Genomic DNA, 26,683 nt, shown 5'->3' on the forward strand with positions numbered 1-26,683 from the left:
TTTATCTCAAAGGTAAAATAAATCTTAATATCAAGTTAAAGGAAAACTTATCTCTTTAATCTTTTGAAGGTACAGTATCATCAAATTTCAAAACTGCAGTTTGCCTCGAGTGCCATAAATGTTGCATAAATCTTTAAAGACATCAAGTTAAAGGGAAAACTTATCTCTTGAATCTTTTGAAGGTATCATCGAATTGCAAAACTGCAGATTGCCTTGAGTGTCACAAATGTTGGGTAAAACTTCACAATGGTGAAAAAAAAAGATAAGGAAGATATAAATTCTACAAACTCGAGCTTCATCAACCATCATTTTCCAGATCACAACGCACACCATGTGTTGTTAGAAAACACACTTGCTTCTTACCAAATGAAGCAGTTCTTTTCTTTCCCTTTTATTCAAACAAAGCAAACAGAATGATGTTGAATAGGAGATATAGCAGCACAAACAAGATGCTACCCATCAGATCAATAAACATCTTCTTGAAATATTGGCAATAATAGATATTGGCATCTGCAAATTGTCTGAGAGCTGACAGCATTCCTGTACCTGTGTAGTTTTAGAAGCAAATGTACCATCTTTACGACAGGACGACACGCTGCCATCTTTGGGGGTGGGGGGCTCTCGTGTGAAACACACCTTGCACTCGAGTGTCCTGTTCCCTATCACACCATTTAATAACAACTCTCTTGCCACCTCCTTCAGACCCCCTGCATCAAAAGGAAAGCATTTATCACAGTCGGAGTGGTCCGAAGTGCCGAGGTGCAGCCTCCTGAGTATTAATAAATTGTCCGTCGCAATTTTTAACGGCCTTCTTGGCTTTCCTCTTAAATCTTTGGGAGAGTGCGAGCTGTTTGCCACCATCGACAAGGATTTCGAGGCAGCTCCCTATGAAGGATTTGGACAGCGGCCGAACTGCAGGTAAGGCAGTTGTTTTGATTCACAAGATTACAAAGAAGGGTACAGCGGTATGTTATCAATTAACAAGTTACACATATATGTTTGGATAATTGGCATCATCTAAGTGTGGATATAAATATGCCTTCTGGTGACTTAAATGAATATATATTATACAGGCGACTCCCATTAATAATGAACTCCTCGCAACAGGCAGTTTTCTTTCGTTATATCGATATTTCATCGTAGCCAAGCAATTAAGTACGTAAAGATATTCAGACAATAATTTTGGGACCTGAATTTGTACTTTGTTACAGCGGACTCCCGTTATAAGGAAAGCCTCGGGACCAGCAATTTTCTTTCATTATATCGAAATTGCGTCATAACCAAACAAATAAACAATAAAGAACAAAGCGGATAATTTTGCGGCCTGAATTTTTACTTCGTTGTAACTGGAATTTCGTTATAACCGTGTTCGTCATAACGGGAGTGCACGGTATAACAAGTGTTTTGTTATAACCACGTTTGTTGTAATCTGAGTGCACTGTATTTGCATGTCTCCATGATACAACACTTGTTGAGTATGCCAGCAGAGAACACAATTATTGCATTACAGCTCTATCCCAAATCATTCAATCCTTGAGATATCTCTATCTATAATCCCTTCAACGTCTACACCTCAGAAGTCAATGCCGCCTGCAATATACAAAATGATACACAGGTCTGAGTGCATCAGTAGGAGTTGTATGCATAAGGTAACTAATGGAATGCTTAAGCTGTGAGGCAAAGCCAAGTGGTTCAGGCTAAATTCTAGAGTTATACCGCGTTCACACTTTTCCAACTGATGAATGGAAAGACATGTTCATCATCTCGTTTATAGAATGGGGGACAAATCTTTAGCCAGAAATCCATTTTTTGTTCATGTAACCTGATGGCAAATTTAGTGGATGCATTTCCCTTGGTTTGCCATAGATACAAGTCATGCATCCAGTAACTACTAGAAGCATGGTAAATTTACTGGATGCAAGGTTAGTTAGTCAATAGGCATCTCTCACTGAGTGTGAACGCTTCCACAGTACAGGATCTCTTGCTACAAGTGCGTGATAACAAACATGTTTACAGAGGCTATCATCAGTGAGGAAACGTGCAGCCAGTAAAAATCAGCACACAGTTCTCGACCAATTAGCTTGCAATATTTTCTAGACCCGTTCTAAAAACCCTCCTGAAAGTGAATAAGTCTCTGGTGTAACAGTAAGAATTCCTTTGCTGTTTGCATTTTGCACATATTTTGTGTACAGGTGGAGGACTATAGGAGAGGAGTGATACACTAATGCAATCATTTCTTGTCATCAAATTTAAATCAACAGCATTCAAAGGAAATTCAGCCTGACTGTACCCACTCTTAAATGTCACATTCTCACTCCTGAATGCATTCATAAACATGTCTGAATTGCAACCATAAGTAGAGTAATATTTTGCTCACACAATTCGAGTCTTAATGTTTACATTTAAGCCATTTCCATTTTTACAATCCTGCACTCTCTTCCGCAGCTTATGAACACATGCAAGAATACTGATGAATTAACAAAATCATGATTGTGCTACCTGGGCATGCCTAAGATGCTACAGTGATGGTCTGCAAATCATCCATTGACCTTTGACCTTTTGATCTAAGACATGTCTTAATGCAACACAATTTGGACATCCCTCTTCCATCACCTGCGGGGTGAGTCCTAAATGTTTTCCTTTTTTCAGGTGTGCCATCAGAAACGATGCTCAGCAGCCTCATCCAAAGACTAGCCCATCGCCATGGCAACATGAGGTGTGTGCATCATCTCTGTCATCAATAGGGGGGTAAAGTGTAGGCTGCATCATCTGGGCTTCAAGAACGTCAGGTCTTCTGGGAGACGATCGGCAAGAGCGATTCCCTGCTCCATACACCCAGTGGCCAGCTCCTCGATGAAACCATGCCAGTAGATGACTAAGCCAGACCCAAACCTGCACAGACGTAGCACGTAGATACCAAGAAAGGATGATTTCTTTTCGATCAATTATTTGATTATAAAACCTTCTCCCTCTCTTTCAATCCATCTATTAATGCATTCATCTACACATCTGTCCATCTACTTATCTCTCTATCTATACATGAATAAAATCCTTGATATACAATGTGCATATGCACATATATGAAGTTAGACTGCACTCTTGTCAATTTGAGACATTTGTATCTTCAGCTGCTAAAAGAAGGAAAATGATTTAAAAAAATGGGATATTTTTCATCAAATTCCAGGAATATTCCTTGTTATGTAACAATATACATATTCATTAATAATGTATGTAAATATGCATTTTGTGAATAAATCAAATCAAATCAAATCAAGTGTAATATCATTGGAAAGAATCTATTTTGCTCTGATGATGGACTTACCGTCAAATGTTTGAAGATGACATGGTTTGTTTTGTGATCAAAGGTTTCATACGTATATACATTTTTATACAAAGTTTGCATTTTAGTTACAAACTAGAAAAGCACTCTGAGAGCGCAGACCTCCGCAAAGCAGGTTTTTTCCACCAGTGATCTTGTTCTTTCATAGAGATCAGTGATTTCCACCTATACAGATGCATGCTGAAAGTAGCCCGATTTCCCAATATAAATTGTTTAGATGCCTTTTGTTACGTCGTCATCTTCCAGCTGCGTGGCGTGCCTCACCCTATCAGAAATTAGAGCATGCACTCCAGTGCGCGCATGCAAACCTCAAAAATGCCCAGCTTGAACTCCCATGTTTATTGACCTTACCTGCCAAAATATCGAAAATCCTTCATAAAATCCATAAAAAATTTCCGGATCAATACTGAAATTTAATCATGTGTTCCTTGCGACATTCTCAACCTTTCCTGTGTTTCATCCAAATCCATTAAAAACTTTTTGATTATTTTGCATACGGACAAACCAACCAACCAACCAACCAACAAACAAATGCCAATGAAAACATAACCTCCTCCCTTGATGGAGGTAATTACTGGAAGAAGCAGCATCACACCACATAATTTTATGGCAATCAATTATTGGCAGAGTGAAACCTGTTCACTAAGATCAGCCCCAGAAGATGGAAAAGGCACTCTTTGTGGGCAGGTGGCCACTGAGGACAGGTTCTTTAAACTTGTAATATGCTCTGTGGGGTACAAATTTTCTGGTCCTTGTATGCAAATGGTCTTTGCAGACAGGTAGGTGACAGATTTGACTTGACAATGATTTAAAACCAAGACAATGTTATTAGTCCAAGACACCCACAACTTTGTTCACTATTTACGATGTTTGAGTCCATTTGTAGTTTACATTTTTGCTGTTATTTTTGATTTGTGCCGCTTTACACTATGCAGTGTATATAGGACTTGTTATGAGAATCCATATTAATTATTTTGAGAAAGAAATTGTCAATGTCAAAGATATTCACAATGCTTTCTACATAGATTGTCTAATGATATAAAAAAAAAAGAAGAAGATATAGAAAGGGTATTTCTACAGAGTTCACAGTAAGGGAAGTTCCTGAATTGCAAAACATGTCACAAGATCTTTTATACATTGTAACAGTCTTCTTGGTTTTGTCTTTGCAAACATCCATTCACTTGCCAGCTCAGCTCAATCAGAAAATATGCAAATACACACACACACACACACACACACACAAACAAACAAAACAGAAGAAAATAAGCAAAAAACTTTTCCCTCTAGAAAAATGCTCTCTGATGAATTTCCTATATCTACAGACTTTACATTCTCCTCAGAGGTGTCTTGCGAGTACAAGGGGAAGTAAGAATAACGCTGAAAAACTGATATGCATCATATAATGCTGCATCTAGTGAAAATAGAGTTGTTGGGATTGATGCTGTGCCCACCACAGAAGTGTACACACACACACACACACCAGACACACACGCACACACAAACAAACAAACAACAACAACAAAACAAACTAGAAATGTCACTCTAGCCCTTTTTACATTTGTGTTTCTTAACCCCGTACTTTCTCTGACCCAGGACTATCGTTAGTCCCGTTCCAATTTTTTCAGCTTTTTACACTCACCAATAAATCCCGTACTAAGCTCTTGTCCTGGGCTAAGGAGAAAACTGACCTTTTTACACTTGTATTTTTAGCCCCGTACTTTCCAAACCACATGAATATTCATGATATTCAGGATTATCGGGGGGGGGGGGGGGGTAGCCCACTTTCGCAAAAACAAGTGTAAACAGAAAGTGGGCTAAGGAAAGTCCGGTACCAACGGTGGGGCTAAGGTCCCCCCTTAGCCCCACCGTTGGTACGGGACTAAGTGAAAATTTGCAAGTGTAAAAAGCCCTTCTGGCGACTGGTATGCCTCCACCGTAATGCATGGTTCTCCTAATAAGTTTATACTACAATGTCTTGACAATGTGTGATGAGTTTCACATAATTGGCAAAATATAAAAACAACAGGTTTGTCACAAATGTGTTGAATGTTCACTTTCCTTGAACTAGGTTTAATTGGATGGATGGCTATACTGCCTACGAGCGCAGGTATTTGGGGATTTGAGGATTTTTACTTCACTGTTAACTCTTTTTTTTTATAAGTCTATGCATTGATGAACTTTCAAGGTATGGAGAAAAAGTGTAATTTCACTATCAAATTGTAAAATTTTTGCATTTTAACTTGGCCTTTGACTCTGGACCTTTGACCCTATGACCCTAAAATTCCTAAGAGAATCACTGTCAGGTAGAACATGCATCTGTATAGATATGTACTAAGTTTCATGATGACACATTGAGTCACTTTTGAGATGTGGACAAAGAAATGAAATTTAGCACTTTCACTTGACCTTTGACCTTTGGGCAAGAAACTTCCCAGAGAATCTCTATTGGGTTATACATGTAAAAAAAAAAAAAAAAAAAAAAAAAAAATCCGGCAAGTATTGCATTTAAATATGAGGGAAAAAGTGACATTATGAGTTGACCTTGACCTTTGACCCATGACCCCCACATTCCCTAGATAATCACTGCTAGTCAGTATATGCATATGTACTAAGTTCCATGAAGATAGCTCGAACCATTTCCAAGATATGGAGAAAAAGTGAAATTTAATGGTTTTACTTGACCTCTGACCTTTGACCTCATGACTTGAAACTCTCTCTGGAGAATCTTGATTTGGTATTACATGTATACACCAAGTTTAAAGAAAATACCTCTAGGCATTGCAAAGACATGGGGGAAATAGTGAAATTTTGAGCATTTGACCTTGACCTTTTGACCGTTGACCTTGAGCATATGCCCCTAAAAGTTGATAGGCACAACTTCATCCACTCATGCACATACATACCTAGTCTCATTAGGATACCTTAAACAGTTTTTTAAGTTACGCTGTCCACAAAATTCATTACGGACGGACGGACGGAAGGACGGACAACCCGAAAACATAATGCCTCCGGCGACACTTCGTGGCGGAGGCATAAAAACAGACAGACAAGCTCTACGCAATGGGTTGACACTAGATAAAACTGGGTCTATCTGGGAGGTTCATCTCTGACAGGAGCAGTGGACTCTCGACACACCTGAACGTCAGAAAATCGATTGTCATGTCAAACAAAACAGAGATACTCTTGCGGAGCTCATTCCCAACATGCGTTCAGTTTGTGCATGTTTACATTAAATCAAAGGGATGATCTCTAATGGCTTGACTTGACTACTTGTTACGCCTGTTCACGACAAAACCTGTAAGTGCAGAGTATATCACTTTGCACATACCCATACATCAATTTATAGCAACCTTACTGCCACTCAATGCAAACAGAGTATAGATTGACTTCAGGGGGATCATACCAGACATCTGGTCTTGTCTTGTTCCTTTCTCAACATTATTTTTTTTTTTTTTAAATGACATATCTTGACAATCAAACAATCAATCTACATCACTATAGGGGGTGCAAAACTAACACTGTGATACACACAGTATCACACAGGTTAAAAAGGACCAAGCAATGACTTGTCACCGTTTTCTACCATGACGCACTTTTTTTTTTCCAGTTTAAATGTAAGTGACTGCCCAATTCAAAGTTTGAATTGTTAACAAATTGCACTTTGATCCCTTCATTTCACCTGATTTTATGTATACAATGTATAAGCATATCTTCTAAGAAACACTGTTGCAAATATATTCTACGCGAGGCAAGAAAGTATTAGGTGGAATTTCAACATTCTGACCCCTTCACAAATCCAAGAAAGTTGAAAGCAAATCATTTTGGAGTCCAAAGTTCATGCGACCTGTTGCCACACATATTTCTGCAGTTTGCCCAAAATACAGAATACAAAAGTGTGTGCAAACAAAAAAGTAATTACATTGAAACTGGATGGACCGCAATATTTTGTTGATATGACCCAACTTTGAGGACACATCATTTTCAGTATCCTCATTTTTTTTTCCTTTCAAGGAAGCACATTTCCTGCTACCAGATATGCCAGATACACATGTTTGCTGCAGCAGAATCACCTTGTGTGGGCGCCTGATGTTGTTCTTTTCTCGGAATCAAAAATTCAACAACTACTACTTGCAGCTTGGAGACAACTCTGTTAGTGTGATGCAGTTTGAAAACAAGGCCTTTTTCTTTTCCACCACCACATAAATATGCGACTTTCCTGCACCTGTCATTTAAAAAAACAAAAAAACTTTATTTTAAGGAGTAACTCTAACAGAAAGTTGCATGGGGGGGGGGGGGGACAGGGGTGGAAGAAAAGTTCAAATGAGTGTGTGCACAAACATGCAATACCTCTCTCAAAGCTTAGCTTTCCTACTGTGCAGTCCCTCACATTTTAGTGTGCTAAAACTAAAATTGATATGGAATACCATTTTGAAATCCCCTCTCATCTACAGTCAACTTGCAGAGCAAGGAAGAGAAAGAGAGAGAGAGAGAGAGAGAGAGAGCAAGATGCTTAAAAACATGACGGATCGCTTTTTCTGTCGGCGGCGAATTCGGAGCACTCTGTGGTGCGGCCTAAAAAGAGTGATGGCGTCCCAATGTTGACGGCAAATTTACGGATCAAGGAAGCTTGCGGCAAAAAGTGCAGCCAAGGTTCTGACTGACCTCTTCCTGCGACGGCAAGATATCAAAATCGTGCGCCCATCTCGATCTCATATCTGCAATTCCTGGTACTTCTTCGACAATCTTATGCAATGGAGAGTATCATGTATTATGTGTACGGTACATCCATCTCTAGTGATTCTGTTTCTAACTGTAAAGATCTCACAAATTATACGAGGTTGTGGTACTCTTGAGGAAACCCTATTTATGATACGTGCTGACACCAGAAGAAATTTGGCTTCAGACATTGCGTCAACAAAGTTTCGAACTGAACCTCATCCACTTTGTGAAGAAGAAATGATTCAAAGGTATTGTTTACCGTTGGGAGCAGTGATTTAAAAAAATATTCGAGTTATTACATTTGATGCATATGTGAAGATCAGTTGTATCATAAAACATCCTGCTATACAAAAATTTCACAATAAAGCATGAAATATAAGGAGATATCTCTATTTTTCTCAATAAACCATAACTGTAGATGGTTTATTCTAAAAACAATTACATTATTAAAACTATTGTTCACATTTTGTATAACAAACAATACTTAACATTGATTTTAATGATTAACATTTTTACACTGGTTGTTTCTATCCCCAACTCATATTTTAGAACTATTTCAAAGCACTAAAGCTGGATATTTTTTTTCATCTGCATATGGTAAATAATGCCTTTAACAGAAAAGTCATTTGATTTCAAGAATGATTAAAAGTCTACAATACATGTTGTATGTTACTTTAATAAAAGTTAATACCAGATCTTCTTTCTAGGGCTCCTGCTTATGAATATCAAATTCAATACTATGTTTTCTATTGTAGGTAAGGGCACTGGAATATGCTACTTGTATTCTACAGCGAGAGAGATGGGGTGGGGGGTATAAGAGTGAAATACCCCACTGAGCTGACATGGGTAATGGTGTGGCTCAAACAACTGACATAATTATATGCATATATGCTGCTTCTTGAGAAATTAGGGGAAATACAATTAAAAGGACTTAAAAAACAAGTATCTTTGATATCAACCTCAGAGAGAACTACTACCACTACTACTACAGGTACTACTTCTTCTACTACTACTACTACTACTACAACTACTACTACTGCTACTATTACCACCACCACTACTACCATCACTACTACCACTACTACTACTACTTCCATTAATGATAATGACTATAATATTTACAGTGATAATGATGATTATCAAATCAGCAGCAGGAGTAATGATAACAACTCAAACAAAAATGGAGGACAAAGCAAGCGAATGTCTTACTTAGCATGTCTGACCCTACTTATAAAGGAGTTTATGTGTTTTGGTCTCAAAGCATTATGCATTCACAAAGTACGGTTAGGTCAGCGGTGGTGACCATCATCAGCGGAAAATGTGGGCAGTCAGATCCATCTGAAATAGGTTCCATCTCACTCGGTTCGATCGCCAATGGATAATGTGACTTACTTGCAGCATCACATCACATTTGAAAAATGATAAATGTGAAAGCAGACGCATTTTTATCTGATAACAAACTGGAAAATGGCCAGTACAGAGAGCAGTAACTCTGGAAACAATTGTTGGGGATATCCTTGATTCCCAATGCATTGCATGTTTTTGATATCCACTGTAACCGTTGCGCAATTTGATATGACTGTGACTCTTGGAGCTCTTAATGATGTCTCGCTAACCTACAGATGAAATTCGGAGGTCTCCGGGAAGGTTTAAAGATACAAGTGAGGGCAGCAGCTTGTGGGCATCTTACACTGTGTAATCATACCACATACTGATTGGTACTCCTCAAATTACACTGGTGACATTCGCACTCTTGGGTTCATTAAGGAAAGAGCATAATACAGACAGAGATATAGGTAGATAGGCATATATGGACAGAGAAAGAGAGACATGCACACAGACAGACAAACATACATACAAGTGTATCTATGTAAATAGTCAGATAGGGACAGTGAGAAAGAGAGAAACATATGGATAGATAGTTTGATGGGGGTGAGAGAGAGAAAGAGAGAGACAGACAGACAGATATATATAACATATAGATAGATAGTTATATAGGGGAGATAGAGAAAAAGAGAGAGAGAGAGAGACAGACAGACAGATAGACAGATAGACTGTCAGAGAGAAAGACAATCAGTCAGATCTAGCTGAAACATTGATTAATTGATTGCGGAGCAGCACACCACATTGACTGAGGCTCATTTTCCGGGGGCTTGACTTGGGGCCAAGCGCTCCTCCTCTAATAATCAATCATGATATCTCATCAGAAGTTGACAGGTGACAAATATTTTGATTTCTACTCATTCAGCTGCATTCCAATCAGCACATTCAGCTGTTGGACATAAATGCATCATATATATTTGTGTGTTTGTGTGTGTCTGTGTGAGAATTTCACATGGCCATACTGTATGTGTGTACTTTTGTGTGTTTATTTGATTAGACCTGAAGACATGACCTAATGCTCCTGCGACAATTGCTCCGCTCTTATTTTCTCCAAGGGCATAGGGTTAGGGTTATGATCGGTTTTAGGTTTAGTTTGATGTAAGGATTAGGATTAGGGTTACTGAGGGTTATGTTTGTAGGCAGAATTTAGGTTTGGATTAGTGTGCAGATATTTCACGGGAGCGATTGCCACAGGAGCAAATGTCATGGAACCATTAGACTCACGCATTGCATTGCAATAGATGTATAGCACAAGTTTAGCTTCTTCGATAGCTATTGGATAACATGGGATGGACCCTGTAAATGCATACCACTAATATAAACATATACATATACTTCTTACCTACATTCTTGTATAAATGCATATGCACGTACACACAAGGAAACACACAGACACTCATACACAGACAAAGAGACACACACACACACACACAAACACAAAATATGCTGTTTCTATTTGGCTAAAATGTTAAACTGGAAAAAAAGAGACAAAGAAAAACCACCATCACCCCATAAAAAAAAAATGACATCAATCCTGAAAAGAGACCTCTTAAAAGACACTAAAGCACTCTAAACAGCTCCATGACAATAAATAATCATCATGCATCAAACTGCTAGGTATTCATTTATTGCTTATTTTCTTTAATATCTGCTTGTACTTATGAAAAATTTGTACTGTTCACCCAACAGTAATTTAAATTTTTAAACAGGCAGATATGTTTCTATAGCTTCTCTTTCATGATGGCATGATACCCCCCTAAAAAAGTTAAATAAACAAGAAAAGCACTCAAAGAGAGCGCAGACCTCCAACAAGCCAGCAGCTCATTTCTGCCCATACATGCATGCAATTTCCCAATGGAGAAGCCCTCTGTATACATCATCAGCTTCCAGCTGTGAGGTACGTAGCCCGCGCAGAACATGCTTTACTGCGCGTATATGTAAACCTCCAGTACATGCAGCTTGCACTCCAAAGTTCATCGACCCTATACGCCAAAAGACCAAATATCCTTCATAAATCCATAAAAATTAATGGATCACTACTAAAATTCATTCATCTGTTCCTTGCGTCATTATCGACTTTTCCTGCAAGTTTCATTTAATATCCGTTTGTAACTTTTTGAGTTATTTTGCACATATATAAACCAACGCCGATGAAAACATAACCCCCCTCCTTGGCGGAGGTAGCAAATAGCATCTCCATCTTGGGGGTAAACATTCATGGCATCATCAACCTACCTGTTGGCATAGCTGAGGTACTGGTCCTTGAGGTAGTTCTCATGGCTGAACTTGTCCCCAAACGAGGCCTTGCTCTCAATCCAGTTGATGATGTGACCATTCCAAGCTGTTGAAGTAAAGACATCAGACACTCCACTTTTCACTTTTACTCGATTCAATTGTCATTTTCATTTTTCCCATCAAGATGGACAAAACTGTTCCTATAACACATTTGTAATACTTTTGTTCTGCTGCAGAGTACACTATGAATTTGTGTCACTTTGTTGTTTTTCCCATGTTAATACATCATTCTAATCACTGATTGCACTTTTGAAATGTGATCTATTCTGCATTGCATTTGGGCACCAATTTTATTGGATATGGTTCTTTACAAATTATACTCAATAGTCATTATCAAAATTGTAATACTTATTCCTTTAAAAAACAACAACAAAACGAACATCTTGTTCTTGAATATTGCACTGGCTGCATTTGTGGCATACTATAACTCTTTATTATACAAAAGAGACAAAAAAAGTATGATTTTTTTTTTCTGTTTTAATTTTTCATCCTCAATAGTGAGACAGTCCTGTCCAGAGAATTCTGAAAATTATGGAAACGCACAGAATGAGAAATAAAAAGCTGTCTGACATACAGTACAATTATCAGTCCTTCAATCTGGAAAATTTGTTTAAAGTTCTTTCCTAAAACTTACCGACTGGAACTTCCAGCTTAGTGTCTGGTGTCTTATCATAGCCCTTTTTCCTCATGTCATCTTCCTCTGCAAAGGAGAATCAAAAACAGATACAAAGCTTTGTGTGACTCACTGCAGTGCTTGATGATAATAAACATTGTATAATAATCACGAGAGCACTGAGCATGAAATGATATGGATTCTCAAAGGAAAAACAAAAACATCGTCATCACACATTCAACACAAAAAATAGCATTCAGGAGTACAACTCCTACACCCATATTGAATGGAATATGCTCAAAATTGTGGCTTCACTAGAAAAAAAAAAAAAAATTGTTGCCATGACAACATGTGGTTAGTTTGCATGGCACCAAGTCAAGTAATCGTTTCTCCATTCTAACTGGGACTACACAGAATTTCATATCCATTGTACAAGGCTAACTGTAAATTTTCATTGACAAAACGTTACAAAAAATTTATGTAAATGGCAGTTTGAATTGTCGGGTCAGAGAGAATTAAGGGAATATGCATACTCAATAAACGGACCACTGTTGTTGAGGACTTCTCGTCACTAGAGGGCAGCATTCAAGCTTCATACTGAGCACTGTTGAATCACAATGAATATCAGATACAGGTACAGCACAGCCAAATGTGCACTTGATATTTGCTCTACGCCAGACATGACAGTGATACAGTCAAACCTGTCAACAACAGCTGCTCAAGGGAAACATGAAGTGTGGTTGTTGTAGACAGGTTCTGCACAGTAACCATCCTGGTAAATATTTTCAATTTGCAATGATCAACTGAGTTTTCATGCCCAGTCAAGTGTAAGACAAAGTTTATCTATTATCTATTTTTAATTTCTGAGGATGGCCATGATAATTGAGCAAGTACCTCAAACAGCTCACCACTGCTTTAGCAGCACATACTGCAATAAAAGGTAACTGGTCCACCTTATGACAGCAAATTCACAGTGCAGGAGTGGTAAACATGAAGACAACTACAAATAACATACAAGTTTTTTCCTCTAAAACACACCTATCTTGCGATCAAAGATGCAAACAAATATTACATACAAAAAGTAACAATTTACGCTCTTTTGTTTTGTTTTTTATGCAAGTCCTCCAGTGGAAACCAAATCTGTGGTCCCTGGTCGTATTAGGCAAGTTGGCAGTTCTTAAAAGATCGTATATTTTTGGTTGAGACCTAATTTCAGGTTTCTAACATTTTTTGGTGAGATAATGAGAAACCTCTTATGAAATATGAAAGAACATGTAGTTCCATGAGGAATTCAATGTTTATTTGATGAAAATTGCTTTTGAAATGGCAGAGATATCCAAAACAGAGTGATTCTAATAAGTGTGGGACCCACACTTTTTTTTACGATCGCTTTGTTTTACTTTGTTTTTTTTCATCAAATAAACTTTGAATTCCTCTGAAAATTGTATGCTCTGTACTATTTCATAAGTGTTTTCTTGGTATCTCGCAAAAAGTTAAAAGCCCAATTCTCATCTCCACCAATACAGTCCATCCCTTTAACAACATGTCTTCTTTGCGGGGAAAGTCCATGTGGTGGCTATGGGCTTGTGGGGTATATACAGTCAAGTCTTCCCTAGGATTTCCTCATATCTTTCCCCAATGTGTGAGTAACATATGAATTGATTAGAAAATGCAAAGAGACTCACTACTTCACCAGATCAAGAATGGAAAAAAAAAATACTTACGCAAAAAAGATATATTTCTTTCTTTCAAGAGCTGTACCAAAAGAAACTCATATTCATTTCCAACAGAACTGGAATGAAAAAAAAAAAATGGCTGGTCAAGGAAAACATATTGAACTGTAAAAGATGATTGTACCTGCTGCAAGCAAATTGTTTAAAATGAATCCTAATGACACAACTGACGACTGATAACTTTATGACATTACTTTTTTTTCCAAAACTAAAACTGTAAATTCAAATAAATATAATTTAGTGGTATATTCATTTTATAGAAACAGAGCTTTTTCATTTAGAAAGAGAGGAAATAGTGCAGTACCTTTTTTTGCCAAATATATATGATAGCAGCCTGTCTGGCATAAGTAATTATCAATTTAAATGGATTGGATTGATAAATTGACTTTGACATAAGGCATACTTTACCCACGCCATATATTTCATGAGGTTCTTATTTTCGCGTGGAATCTCGCGAACCAGATGCTATTCGTGAATTTAACAATATGCGAAAATATTCACTATGATCCCGACCATGTATACAGACATTTCTCAGTTGATTCCTGTATCACAAATTCAACACTTGCAAAATTGTTGGGTAAGTCCCAATTCGCGAAAAATTAGACTCAATAAATGTATGGCGCATACAGTATACATACTATTCAGCAGTGGGCAAATATCACTGAAATGAAGGGAAAGAGCGGAAAAAATATTCTTTTAATGAGACAGTCATAATAATCTCTATTTTCTGTCCCATGCCATTTATTGCAACCCTACTCCAGAGAAGATGCAAATATATGTTCTACAGAAGCAAAGTATGTGGCAGCTATAAGATGCATGACGCGGACACACACAGCAAAGTACATACTGTAATGGTAGACCCTACAAGAGGAGTATATTTCCAGTCACCCAATATCTGAATTTGCTACCACAACAAAAGAAAAAAGAAAAAAAGAACAGGGTGTGTAGACAAGGATACTGCTTGATACTCTCAGCATATGGTCCATATGTCAAATCCTGCAATGTGCACTGTAATGGAAGAAAGTCATAACTCATAAAGTCAAGAGAGAGAGAGCAAGAAATACAGTAAGCAAGTTTAAACCATCCACTGCGAGGGCGATAGTACAATCTAACATCACTGACGAGATGTTAGGTTGTATCCATTGCCGGAGAAATATGAGATGATTATTTGCTTTACATTCCACATCGATTGACAAACTTGAGATTTGATAAAAATGTATTCCATCAACCATGCAGATTTGTATTTGATAATCGTGCTGAATACTATAACACTGGCGGAACCACTGCGGTCTGCGGCAGTCGAATGAACGAGAGTACTTTAATGTTAAATCTAAGATGATAACACGTGATACTGATGTACTGATTGATAATTGGCTGTGGCCACTGGCGTAGCCAGGGGGGGGCGATGGGGGCGGTCGCCCCCCCTAAGATTTGGACCGAGGAGTTGGGAGGCGGGGAAAAAAAATGCGTGTATACTGTATGCATGCACATGAAGCGGGTCTCCTTTGCAACCTTTCATCAAATAAGATATATTTTTTTGAATATTTCACTCAAAGTGTGCACCAGATCGTTGAATTTCAATTCAAAATATGCAAAATCTCTCGTGCTTGGGAGGGGGATACCCCCTCCCAAACCCTCCCCCTCTTTGCCGCTTTCCCCAGCTAAGTACACTTTTTAGATTAAAAAAAATTCTGAATAATTCTGAGTGCACAAGACTTTTCACTAATATTCCGAAAACTGAAGGTTCCCTCATGTATAAGGGGAATTTCCCCTTTTAATCGACCCTTTCCTCCCTCAGCCCCCCCCCCCATCATTTTTTTTTTTTTGATTACCCAAATGTTGATTCCATCAAATATGCTTATTATGCGTATACGAGATATCTCAATTTCAGCCTTAAAAAGATACAAGCTCCATCGGAAGGGAAGAGTGGAGATAACACTCGCCAACGCCTTCTTCCTGTTCCCCCCCCCCCCCCCCCCGCCATGCAAAGAAGTAGACTGTGGCTATACCAAGATCGCTTTATTTCAATTCTAAAAACGCAAAAGCTCCGCGAGCGGGAGGGGGAATCCCCCTTCCCCTAAGTTCTACCTCACTAGACTTTATACATACGCACAGATGGTGATTTTAACACTTCGATGAAAAAGTGTTGCACCAAAAATTTGCACCAGATCGCTGAATTTCAGGTCTGAAAACGCAAAATCACCTTCGTGTGGGAGGGGATATGCCCCTATCTACACCCTCGTGTGCATGCTTTTTCTGTTTGATTGCTGAACAGACAGCGTTCATGATAGTCAGTGTAAGAATTAATACAAGAAGACTAGTGTGTTTGAATTATACTGTTTTATAGGCAAATTGTTCAATAATAATCTACACTAAAATATACGGCAACCTTAAACAAGTGGGACTGTTTCAACTCGTTAAAACACGCAAAAACATGCATCAAATTGCACCATTTGCAAAATCAAAATGCAAAAAGTTCTTACCGTGGGAGGGGGGACACCCCCCTCCCACACCCTCCCCTCCCCCCTCGTTGGCTCCGCTCGCTCGGGTTCAGTCGCGTTCATGATATTCAGTGAAAAGAATTAATACAAGAAGTGTATTGGAATTATACCATTTTATAGGCAAATTGTTCAATAATAATCTACACTAAAATATACTGCAATCTAAAACAAGTGGGACTGTTTCACGTCGTTAAAACACGCAAAACATGCATCAAATTGCACCATTTGCAAAACCAAAATGTAAAAACTTCTCACCGTGGGAGGGGGGAAACCCCCCTCCCACACCCTCCCCTACCCCCTCGCTCGCTCCGCTCGCTCAGGTTCAGTCGCGTTCATGATATTCAGTGAAAAGAATTAATACAAGAAGTGTATTGGAATTATACCATTTTATAGGCAAATTATTGTTCAATAATAATCTACACTAAAATATACTGCAATCTTAAACAAGTGGGACTATTTCACGTCGTTAAAACACGCAAATACATGCATCAAATTGCACCATTTGCAAAATCAAAATGTAAAAAGTTCTCACCGTGGGAGGGGGGTTCCCCTCTCACCCTCCCCTACCCCCTCGCTCGCTCCGCTCGCTCCGCTCGCTCGGGTTCAGTCGCGTTCATGATATTCAGTGAAAAGAATTAATACAAGAAGTGTATTTGAATTATACCATTTTATAGGCAAATTGTTCAATAATAATCTACACTAAAATATACTGCTACCTTAAACAAGAGGCCCTGTTTCACGTCGATAAAACGCGCAAAACATGCATCAAATTGCACCATTTGCAACATCAAAATGCAAAAAGTTCTTATCGTGGGAGGGGGGACACCCCCCTCCCACACCCTCCCCTCCCCCTCGCTCGCTCCGCTCGCTCGGATTCAGTCGCGTTCATGATATAAAATATACTGCAATCTTAAACAAGTGGGACTGTTTCACGTCGTTAAAACATGCATCAAATTGCACCATTTGCAAAATCAAAATGTAAAAAGTTCTCACCGTGGGAGGGGGGAAACCCCCCTCCCACACCCTCCCCTACCCCCTCGCTCGCTCCGCTCGCTCGGGTTCAGTCGCGTTCATGATATTCAGTGAAAAGAATTAATACAAGAAGTGTACTGGAATTATACCATTTTATAGGCAAATTGTTCAATGATAATCTACTCTAAAATATACTGCAATCTTAAACAAGTGGGACTGTTTCACGTCGTTAAAACACGCAAATACATGCATCAAATTGCACCATTTGCAAAATCAAAATGTAAAAAGTTCTCACCGTGGGAGGGGGGAAACCCCCCTCCCACACCCTCCCCTACCCCCTCGCTCCCTCTGCTCGCTCGGGTTCAGTCGCGTTCATGATATTCAGTGAAAAGAATATTTGAATTATACCATTTTACAGGCAAATTGTTCAATAATAATCTACGCTAAAATATACTGCTATCGTAAACCAATGGGACTGTTTCACGTCGATAAAACGTGCAAAAACATGCATCAAATTGCACCATTTGCAACATCAAAATGCAAAAAGTTCTTATCGTGGGAGGGGGGACACCCCCCTCCCACACCCTCCCCTCCCCCTCGCTCGCTCCGCTCGCTCGGGTTCAGTCGCGTTCATGATATTCAGTGAAAAGAATTAATACAAGAAGTGTATCTAAATTATACCCTTTTATAGGCAAATTGTTCAATAATAATCTACATCAAAATAAACTGCTACCATAAACAAGTGGGACTGTTTCACGTCGATAAAACGCGCAAAAACATGCATCAAATCGCACCATTTACAACATCCAAATGCAAAAAAGTTCTTACCGCGGGAGGGGGGACACCCCCCTCCCACACCCTCCCCCCCTCGCTCGCTCCGCTCGCTCGGGCTCGGTCGCTTCGCTCCCTCGCAGACTAACCGCCCCCCCTAAGATGAAATCCTGGCTACGCCGTTGGCTGTGGCCGTGACACTTTGCTAGCATGTGTGGCATTGGGACATCTACCAGACTTGGTTGTGGCCCATAGATGCGAGTGATACCTTTATCAATTGCAATCACGGGTATGGTAAAAAGTGCTAACGAAAAAGTATATCACATCTGTGATAGTACCACGACATGGATATTGGGAGAAAAACATATTTCGGTCATGTGTTCCAAATTCAAGTAATCCCATAGGTCAAACATACTTATGTGGGATATAATAACCGATATTACTTATAAATTCATAATCCAATATCATTTTCATTGGACTTGTCTAATAGCACGTTTCATTCTCATTTAAAGTTAAACTTAACTGCCATGAAATAAAAATTAAAAAGTATGTATACTGTCATCCACCCAAACCTAAGAATTTCAAAGAAACAAAGAAACAAACACCACCCAACAACTATACAATATTAGTGGTGGGACCACTGGGTAACAGGGTGGTGGCCGCACTTTTCTTTGGGAGTTTGACTCATAAGGGGTATGACCGAGACATTCTTATGCATTTCACTGCATACAGAGCACAGATTTATTTTAAAACTAGAAATGTCGCTATGGCGACTGATGCCTCCGCCATAATGCATGATTCTCCCAATAGGCGTATAGTACAATGTCTTCACAATGTGTGATCCATGACATTTTCACATAACTGGCAAAATATTGAAATGACAGGTTTGTCAGAAATGTCGAACTGGGTTTGCTATAATTTTCTAAGAGTGCAGGTATACATATTTGGGGAATTTGGGGGAAGTTTATGCATTGAGTAATTTCAAAGGTATGAAAAAAGAGTGTGATAACGGTACAAAATAGATTTTTTTTTTTTTTTTTTTTGGGGGGGGGGCATTGAAACCTGGCCTTTGACCCTTAACCTTTGACCTTCTGGCTGGAAATTTCCTGGAGAATCTCCATCAGGTAATGCATGTACATAGTTTTGAAACTAATAATGCAAGCATTGCATACCATGAGGGAAATAGTAAAATTTTGAGGAGTTGACCTTGACCTTTGACCCCTGACTATTGACCCATGACCCCTAAATTCCCTAGAGAATCCCTGCCAGACAGTACATGCGTATGTACCAAGTTCCATGAAAATACATTGAACCATTTGCGAGAAAAGTGATATTGCAACATGTTCACCTAACCTTTGACCTTTTGACCTTTGACCTTATGACATGAAACTCTCTCTGGAGAATCTTTACGCAGTAGTACATGTCCACACCAAGTTTCAAGAAAATACCTTCGGGCATTGCATAGATATGGGGGAAATTGCGAAATTTGTAGCATTTTACCTTGACCTTTTGACCTTTGACCTCTGGCCAATGTCACTAAAATCTACTCAACTAATTGTCCCATCATACATCATCCTTGGACCAAGTTTGGTGAAAGCTGCTTCATCCAGTTTTGAGTTATCACGTAAACAGATAAATTTTAGGATTTGACCTTGATCTTTGACCTTTGACCTCTGTCCGATTTCACTGAAAAACTAATCCAGTAATTGTCCCATCATACATCATCCTCCAACAAAGTTTGGTGAAATCTGCTCCATCCAGTCTTGAGTTATCGCGTAAACGGATACAATTTCATGATTTGACCTTGACCTTTGACCTTTGACCTTCAGCCGATTTCACCCAAAATCTAATCAAATAATTGCCCCATCATACTTCATACTTGGACCAAGTTTGGTAAAATTCCAGTAAATATTACTCAAGTTATCGCGTAAATGAAAGCGGACGGACGTACGTACGGACGTACGGACGGACGGACGGACAACCCGAAAACATAATGCCTCCGGCACCACTTCGTGGCGGAGGCATAAAAAGAAGACGTGGAGGCTTAAATAGGAGCTGAAACATATGTTGTATATCTCAATAAAGAGTGTTTCTAGCATCTGAATTTGATTGATTTGCAATTCTTTTTTCCTCTTTGGGGGTGAATTGAAAATCTGAAATCTCGGCAAATAAAACATTTCAATCAATTTTTCAATCAAAAAATGCATATATACATGACATATCATATTGTATATGCTTCTAACAGAAAAACAAAGCAAAAGCAAAGAATATGAGGGCAAAACGCAATTTCATCTGCTGAATCTGGACTTACAATCTGCACCTGGTAGGCCAGCACTGGGTCTGCTATTAGATACGGCTCTCTTAGTAACTGGGTGACCATTGACTTCGGTACTGAAAAGCAATTATAAATAGAATACTACATACCAGACAGCCAAGATACAATGTACAAGTTGCTATGTATGACTTATGCGACAAAAACTGGCAGTGACATTAAAGGCATAATTTACCATTTGCAGATGAAACAAAAACCCAGCATAAGAACTTTAAAATAGTTCCAAAATGTGAGTTTGGGATATAAACAACCACTTTAAAAATTTGAATCCGTATAATCAATGTCAAGTATTGTTAAATACACAAAATATGAACAATAGTTATAATAAAAATGTTGCCAGACTAAACTGTCTACAGTTATGGTTTGATAAGAAAAATACTGATATCCACTTATGTTTTAGGATTTATTGCGAAAATTTTATATGGTACGATGTTTTGTGATACAACAGACCTATACATATGCATCAAATGTGATATCTTGAATATTTTTTAATTCACTGTTCCCAAAGGTAAACAAGACCTTTAAAATGCCATTCACAATGAAGACCAAAATGATGATGAACAACAACAACAATAATAATAATAATGATTATAACAATTATAATTATAACTATAACGAGATATGAAACTCGTCACACTGAAGACGAGTTAGGCGATACGCTTGGGGTCATCAGATGTTGGTCATCCATGATCGATAAAGAAAAGAATGTAATATAGCGCCTTGAAGTTATATTGAGATATGCAGTTGAATTTTTTGGACCTACATAATTCAGATCACATTTTTCTTTCTGTCACACAAACTTATTGGAAATTTCATGCGTGTGCGACTAAGTCGATTTACAGGCTTTTTGAGAACGTACAGTGCATTTACCAATTCAAGTGATCCTTGACACAAACATGTCTTTAACATTGGCCTTTTAAAATATGACCTTTGAGCCTTATTTACATAACCAGTATGACTACCTCTAATCTTGTTGACATTATAATTTAATATGATCAGTTGAGAGAACTCTTACAGCTACAAGTCTGTGAGATTTACCAGCAGTAAAAGTGATGAAGCCTCCAGTACAAAACAAAGGGATGTAGAGCGAGTGTGTGTGTTTACATGACAATGTGATTTATACCTGGACGAAAGTTGCATTACCTCAATTAAAGAAAAAAAAAAAGCAAAAGAAAAGCTATTCTGGCTTTGCATCCTATGTGGTTGATTATTAAACACGGGCCCAAACGTACAGCTCCGGTGAAAGAGACTGCGCCTTTAACCATGTAACAATAGGTCCTCTCCAACCAAGAGTATTGAACGTAAGCTTATACGAGAATGAAAATTTATGACTATCACCCGTGATCGATACAATATTCAAAGGGGACAGTTAGAAGTGGAAGGAGTGCTTAAGAATATTGTCTCATTAATTCCAAATCAATGATGCCATTACATATAGGCATACTATAAATTCGCCTTTAAAATCAATGGTAGGACTCATGCACCATTACTTGTATAGTTCAAAAACTTTGCTTTATAAGCTTTGAGTGAAGTGTTTCATAACATAAGTCTGCAATTCCATCAGCAGTGATTGACTTAATAAAGAAGAAATATATATCAAATTGAAGGGAGTGGATTAGAAACAAATAAGAACATAGGAGAGGGGAAGAGAGAGGGACTGGGAGAGAAACAAAGAACAACATAAGAGACACTAGACAAGCTAATTGAGACGAAGAGAAGAGAAGAAACATAGAAGACACTGAGCCAGCAGTTTACCTAGCTTACACAACAGATACACAACAGAGCAGGTCGAACGCTATACTTAATCATAAACGTAATATAAAATCGTTAGAATACTTTCTAGCACTAAAATGATATAAAATTCAATATGCACATACTCCCATGTAATGTGATAGCAGGATTGCAGAGTAGAGTTTTTAACATAAAAGCAATTTCGAAATTTAAAAACCATCAACTTAATGTCAGAAAAGAAATAACGTACAAAATGCACTATAAATAGTAGCTTTCATTAAGTAGAAATGGAATACATTCCTTCTCATTTCCTTATTTTACTTACAGATGAATTTCTTAGATGGAATTTGCAAACATGCTCAACAAGAGTGTCAGAGTTCATGACATTTTGTGCATGTAGTGTATGTGTTTCAATATCATTTTCACAATCATTTGAATAAATTTCCGGAGCAACATTATAGTACTGTTATAGATGCAAAACAAAGATAAGATGCCTTTTTGCATGTTTGAATGTGAATTACTGAAAGTATATAACATCCCAAAGTTTACCTGAGATAGCGCTTTATATCGTAACTGCTTTGAGCTCTGCTTGAGTATCTATGTTCAGCTAGATGAATTGCAATTCAAATGGTGATGACAAAAAAAAAAAAAAAAAAAATCCCACAAGTAATCGAAGCACTCCAACCTCCGACACAGAACAAGGAAAATTGCATGTGTGTGTTCATGGGGGTGTGTATACTTGATGAAATAAGATAATGACATCGGATTGAAGCTGGACTGTCAAAAAAAAAAAAAGACAAGACAAGACAAGACCAAAAAAAAAAAAAAACAGAAAAAAAAACAAGAAAGGGTAGTAGCATCCAGCGGGAGTCCGAACTTTTCGCCCTCCGGTACAGCATGATGACCATAACGGTAGTGCGCTAACCGATTGAAATAGGACAGAAGAATACGAAAATTCTTCTTCTTGATTCCATTAACAAATTTACCGTGATATTGAATTTTTAGCTCTGATTATGGTGTTTGATGGATATTTTAAAAGGATGGTACAGTTTTGGTTGAGACCTAATTTCAGATTTTTACCATTTTTGCTGAGATAATGAGAAACCTGAAATATGAAAGAGCATGTAATTCTATGAGGAATTCAATATTTATTTGATAAAAATTGGTTTTGAAATGACTGAGATATCCAAACTAGAAATGTCGCTATGGCGACTGATGCCTCCGCCATAATGCATGATTCTCCCAATAGCTGTATAGTACAATGTCTTCACAATGTGTGATGACAGTTTCACATAACTGGCAAAATAGTGAAATGACAGGTTTGTCAGAAATATCTTGAATGTTCACTTTCCTTGAACTGGGTTTGCTATAATTGTTTAAGAGTGCACGTACACATACTTGGGGAATTGAGGATTTTTACTTGACTTCTGACCGACCCTCTTATAAGTTTAAGCATTGAGTAATTCTCAAGGTATGAAGAAAGAGTGTAATTACAGTACAAAATAGATCTTTTTTTTTTTTGCATTTAAACCTGGCCTTTGACCCTTAACCTTTGACCTTCTGGCTGGAAATTTCCCAGAGAATCTCCATGAGGTAATACATGTATATACAATGTATTAAGTTTTAAAATTAACAATGCAAGCATTGCATATACTAGTATATGAGGGAAATAGTACAATTTTGAGGAGTTGACCTTGACCTTTGACCCCCTGACTATTGACCCATGACCCCTAAGTTCCCTAGATAACCTCTGCCAGTCAGTACATGCGTATGTACCAAGTTCCATGAAAATACATTGAACCATTTGCAAGAAAAGTGAAATTGAAACATTTTCCCCTAACCTTTGACCTTTTGACCTTTGACCTTATGACATGAAACTCTCTCTGGAGAATCTTTACACAGTAGTACATGTCTACACTAAGTTTCAAGAAAATACCTTCATGCATTGCATAGATATAGGGGAAATAGCAACATTTTTAGCATTTGACCTTGACCTTTTGACCTTTGACCTCTTGCCAATGTCACTAAAATCTACTCAACTAATTGCCCCATCATACATCATCCTTGGACCAAGTTTGGTGAAAACCGCTTCATCCAGTTTTGAGTTATCACGTAAACAGATAAATTTTAGGATTTGACCTTGATCTTTGACCTTTGACCTCTGTCCGATTTCACTAAAAAACTAATCAAGTAATTGTCCCATCATACATCATCCTTGGACAAAGTTTGGTGAAATTTGCTCAATCCAGTCTTGAGTTATCGCGTAAACAAATACAATTTCATGATTTGACCTTGACCTTTGGCCGATTTTACCCAAATTCTAATCAAGTAATTGCCCCATCATACTTTATACTTGGACCAAGTTTGGTAAAATTCCAGTCAATATTACTCAAGTTATCGCGTAAACGAATGCGGACGGACGTACGTACGGACGGACAACCCGAAAACATAATGCCTTCGGCACCACTTCGTGGCGGAGGCATAAAAAAAAAGAGCGATACTAATAGTGTGGGACCAACACTTTATTACGACCTTTGTTTTATTTTGTTTTTCGATGTTTCAGTCATTTCAAACCCGATTTTCATCAAATAAACTTTGAATTCCTCCTTAAATGGTATGCTTTGTACTATAACATGTTTTCTTGGTATCTTGCAAAAAGTTAAAAGCCCAATTCTCATCTCCACCAATACTGTACCATCCCATCAATAATAGTATTCAATTACGAAGATTTGTTGCCTTAGCTATACGATAGTTATAATATTTTCAAAGGAACATATAGACCAAAATCAACTGAGTTGCAGCTTCTAGTCCAGTTTGCAACAAAATAAAATATGAAAATGCATTTACCCGAAGTCCTCCCCAAACTACAGTACATTGCAGTTATCTTTAGTAACATGAGCATGTCTTTTGTCACTCAACACACACACACACGCTTTCATCTAAAGTTCTCCATCTCTTGTGAATGTAGCATAAATCTGTGTCTTCTGTTACTCAACACATACTGTATGACTGCTATTATATCCAAACAAATCAACACACACACAATATACTGCTGCGCTATACAAATTTGTCTCAATTAATATACGCACGCACACACACACACAATACACACATACCCAAAGTAACATACACACACACACACACACACACACATTTTATGCCATGGTACACATATGTTCACGTTTTGCCTAGGCGGCATTTCACTATAATGATGCCGAACTTGGGATCCCTTATGAAAAGTATGGTAACAACAACGAAAGCCAAAAATACACAGAGACCCGCACGTAGATTGTGTCAATATTTGGCACACGAATTGTACGCCGCAAAAATTTAATACAACAACGTTTTGCATTGCGTTTCATTGATTGCATGATGTATAAAGGTGTATCCTATTATTACCGAACAATTTTTATTCAAAGGTCCAGTTTACCTTTGGGAGCAGTGATTTTAAAAAAAATCTTCAAGATATCGCTTTTGATGCATATTTGTAGGTCTAGCTGTTACATCACAAAACATCCTACCATATTAGTACCAGGTACCATATAAAGTTTTCACAGTAAAGCTTAAAATATGTGTAGATACCAGTATTTTTCTCAATAAATATATGTGTGGGTTTCCATTGACAATGTGCGAGTTAGGTGATATGATACTGTTATTGCAAGCTTAAGGTCACCGAACAATCACAGTCGTTACAGCATGCATAACCAGGCAAGTAAGGTGGCTCTACTACACGTCGACCACCCTTTTTGAAACTGACCACGTAGTTTTGGTGCACAGAATGCTTAGTACGCACTGCACTGCGCGCAGAGCACATAAAAATGTATTGGCTTTGACCGTTGATGAGGATGTGTGGGAAAACGTGAAAATTCACTATTCATTAATGGTTTTAATCAAGGACAAAATTTTGAATGAATATTTTAACCGAATCGTAATGTAATGTCTTGGTATGTGGGATGTATTTGCAAGCCTTGATATATCAGTGAAAAGGAAAAGAAAAGCTATTATATAACTTCAAGGAAGGAATAAATCAATAATGCCCTTTTGACCAAAAAAGCATAATGTTTCTTCTTCATAGAAAATATTCAAAGTGTATCACTATTCATTTAAATCAATTGATGATGGAGATCAATTCTTTTTTATTTGTGGCCCTAAGAATGCCTTGAAGGAGGAGGAGTAAAACAAAGAAAAGAAGAAATATATCACAGTAGATTTTATACATATGCATATTTATGAGTTGATATTTGTATGTGTTTTTTCTCTATGACCTGAAATATATATTTTTTTCACACACAA

General features: G+C 38.0%; 1 protein-coding gene across 2 annotated transcripts in view; it reads right to left on the reverse strand.

Annotated features, from left to right (window-relative positions):
- Positions 1–378: 378 nt before the first annotated feature.
- LOC140235216 (CDAN1-interacting nuclease 1-like) overlaps positions 379–26,683 on the reverse strand; it is a 46,797-nt gene continuing 20,492 nt past the window's right edge. For both annotated transcript variants that reach the window (XM_072315251.1, XM_072315258.1), the window contains 6 exons: positions 20,639–20,718; positions 15,042–15,091; positions 14,075–14,142; positions 12,372–12,437; positions 11,678–11,783; positions 379–2,892 (listed from right to left, as the gene is read on the reverse strand). In XM_072315251.1, coding sequence (XP_072171352.1) covers positions 2,766–2,892; positions 11,678–11,783; positions 12,372–12,437; positions 14,075–14,142; positions 15,042–15,091; positions 20,639–20,718 — 497 coding nt within the window. In that variant the 3' untranslated portion in view covers positions 379–2,765. The remainder of the gene's footprint in view (positions 2,893–11,677; positions 11,784–12,371; positions 12,438–14,074; positions 14,143–15,041; positions 15,092–20,638; positions 20,719–26,683) is intronic.

The sequence above is a fragment of the Diadema setosum genome, chromosome 1, assembly GCF_964275005.1.
Source record: "Diadema setosum chromosome 1, eeDiaSeto1, whole genome shotgun sequence".
In the NCBI taxonomy this organism is placed as follows: Eukaryota; Metazoa; Echinodermata; class Echinoidea; order Diadematoida; family Diadematidae; genus Diadema; species Diadema setosum.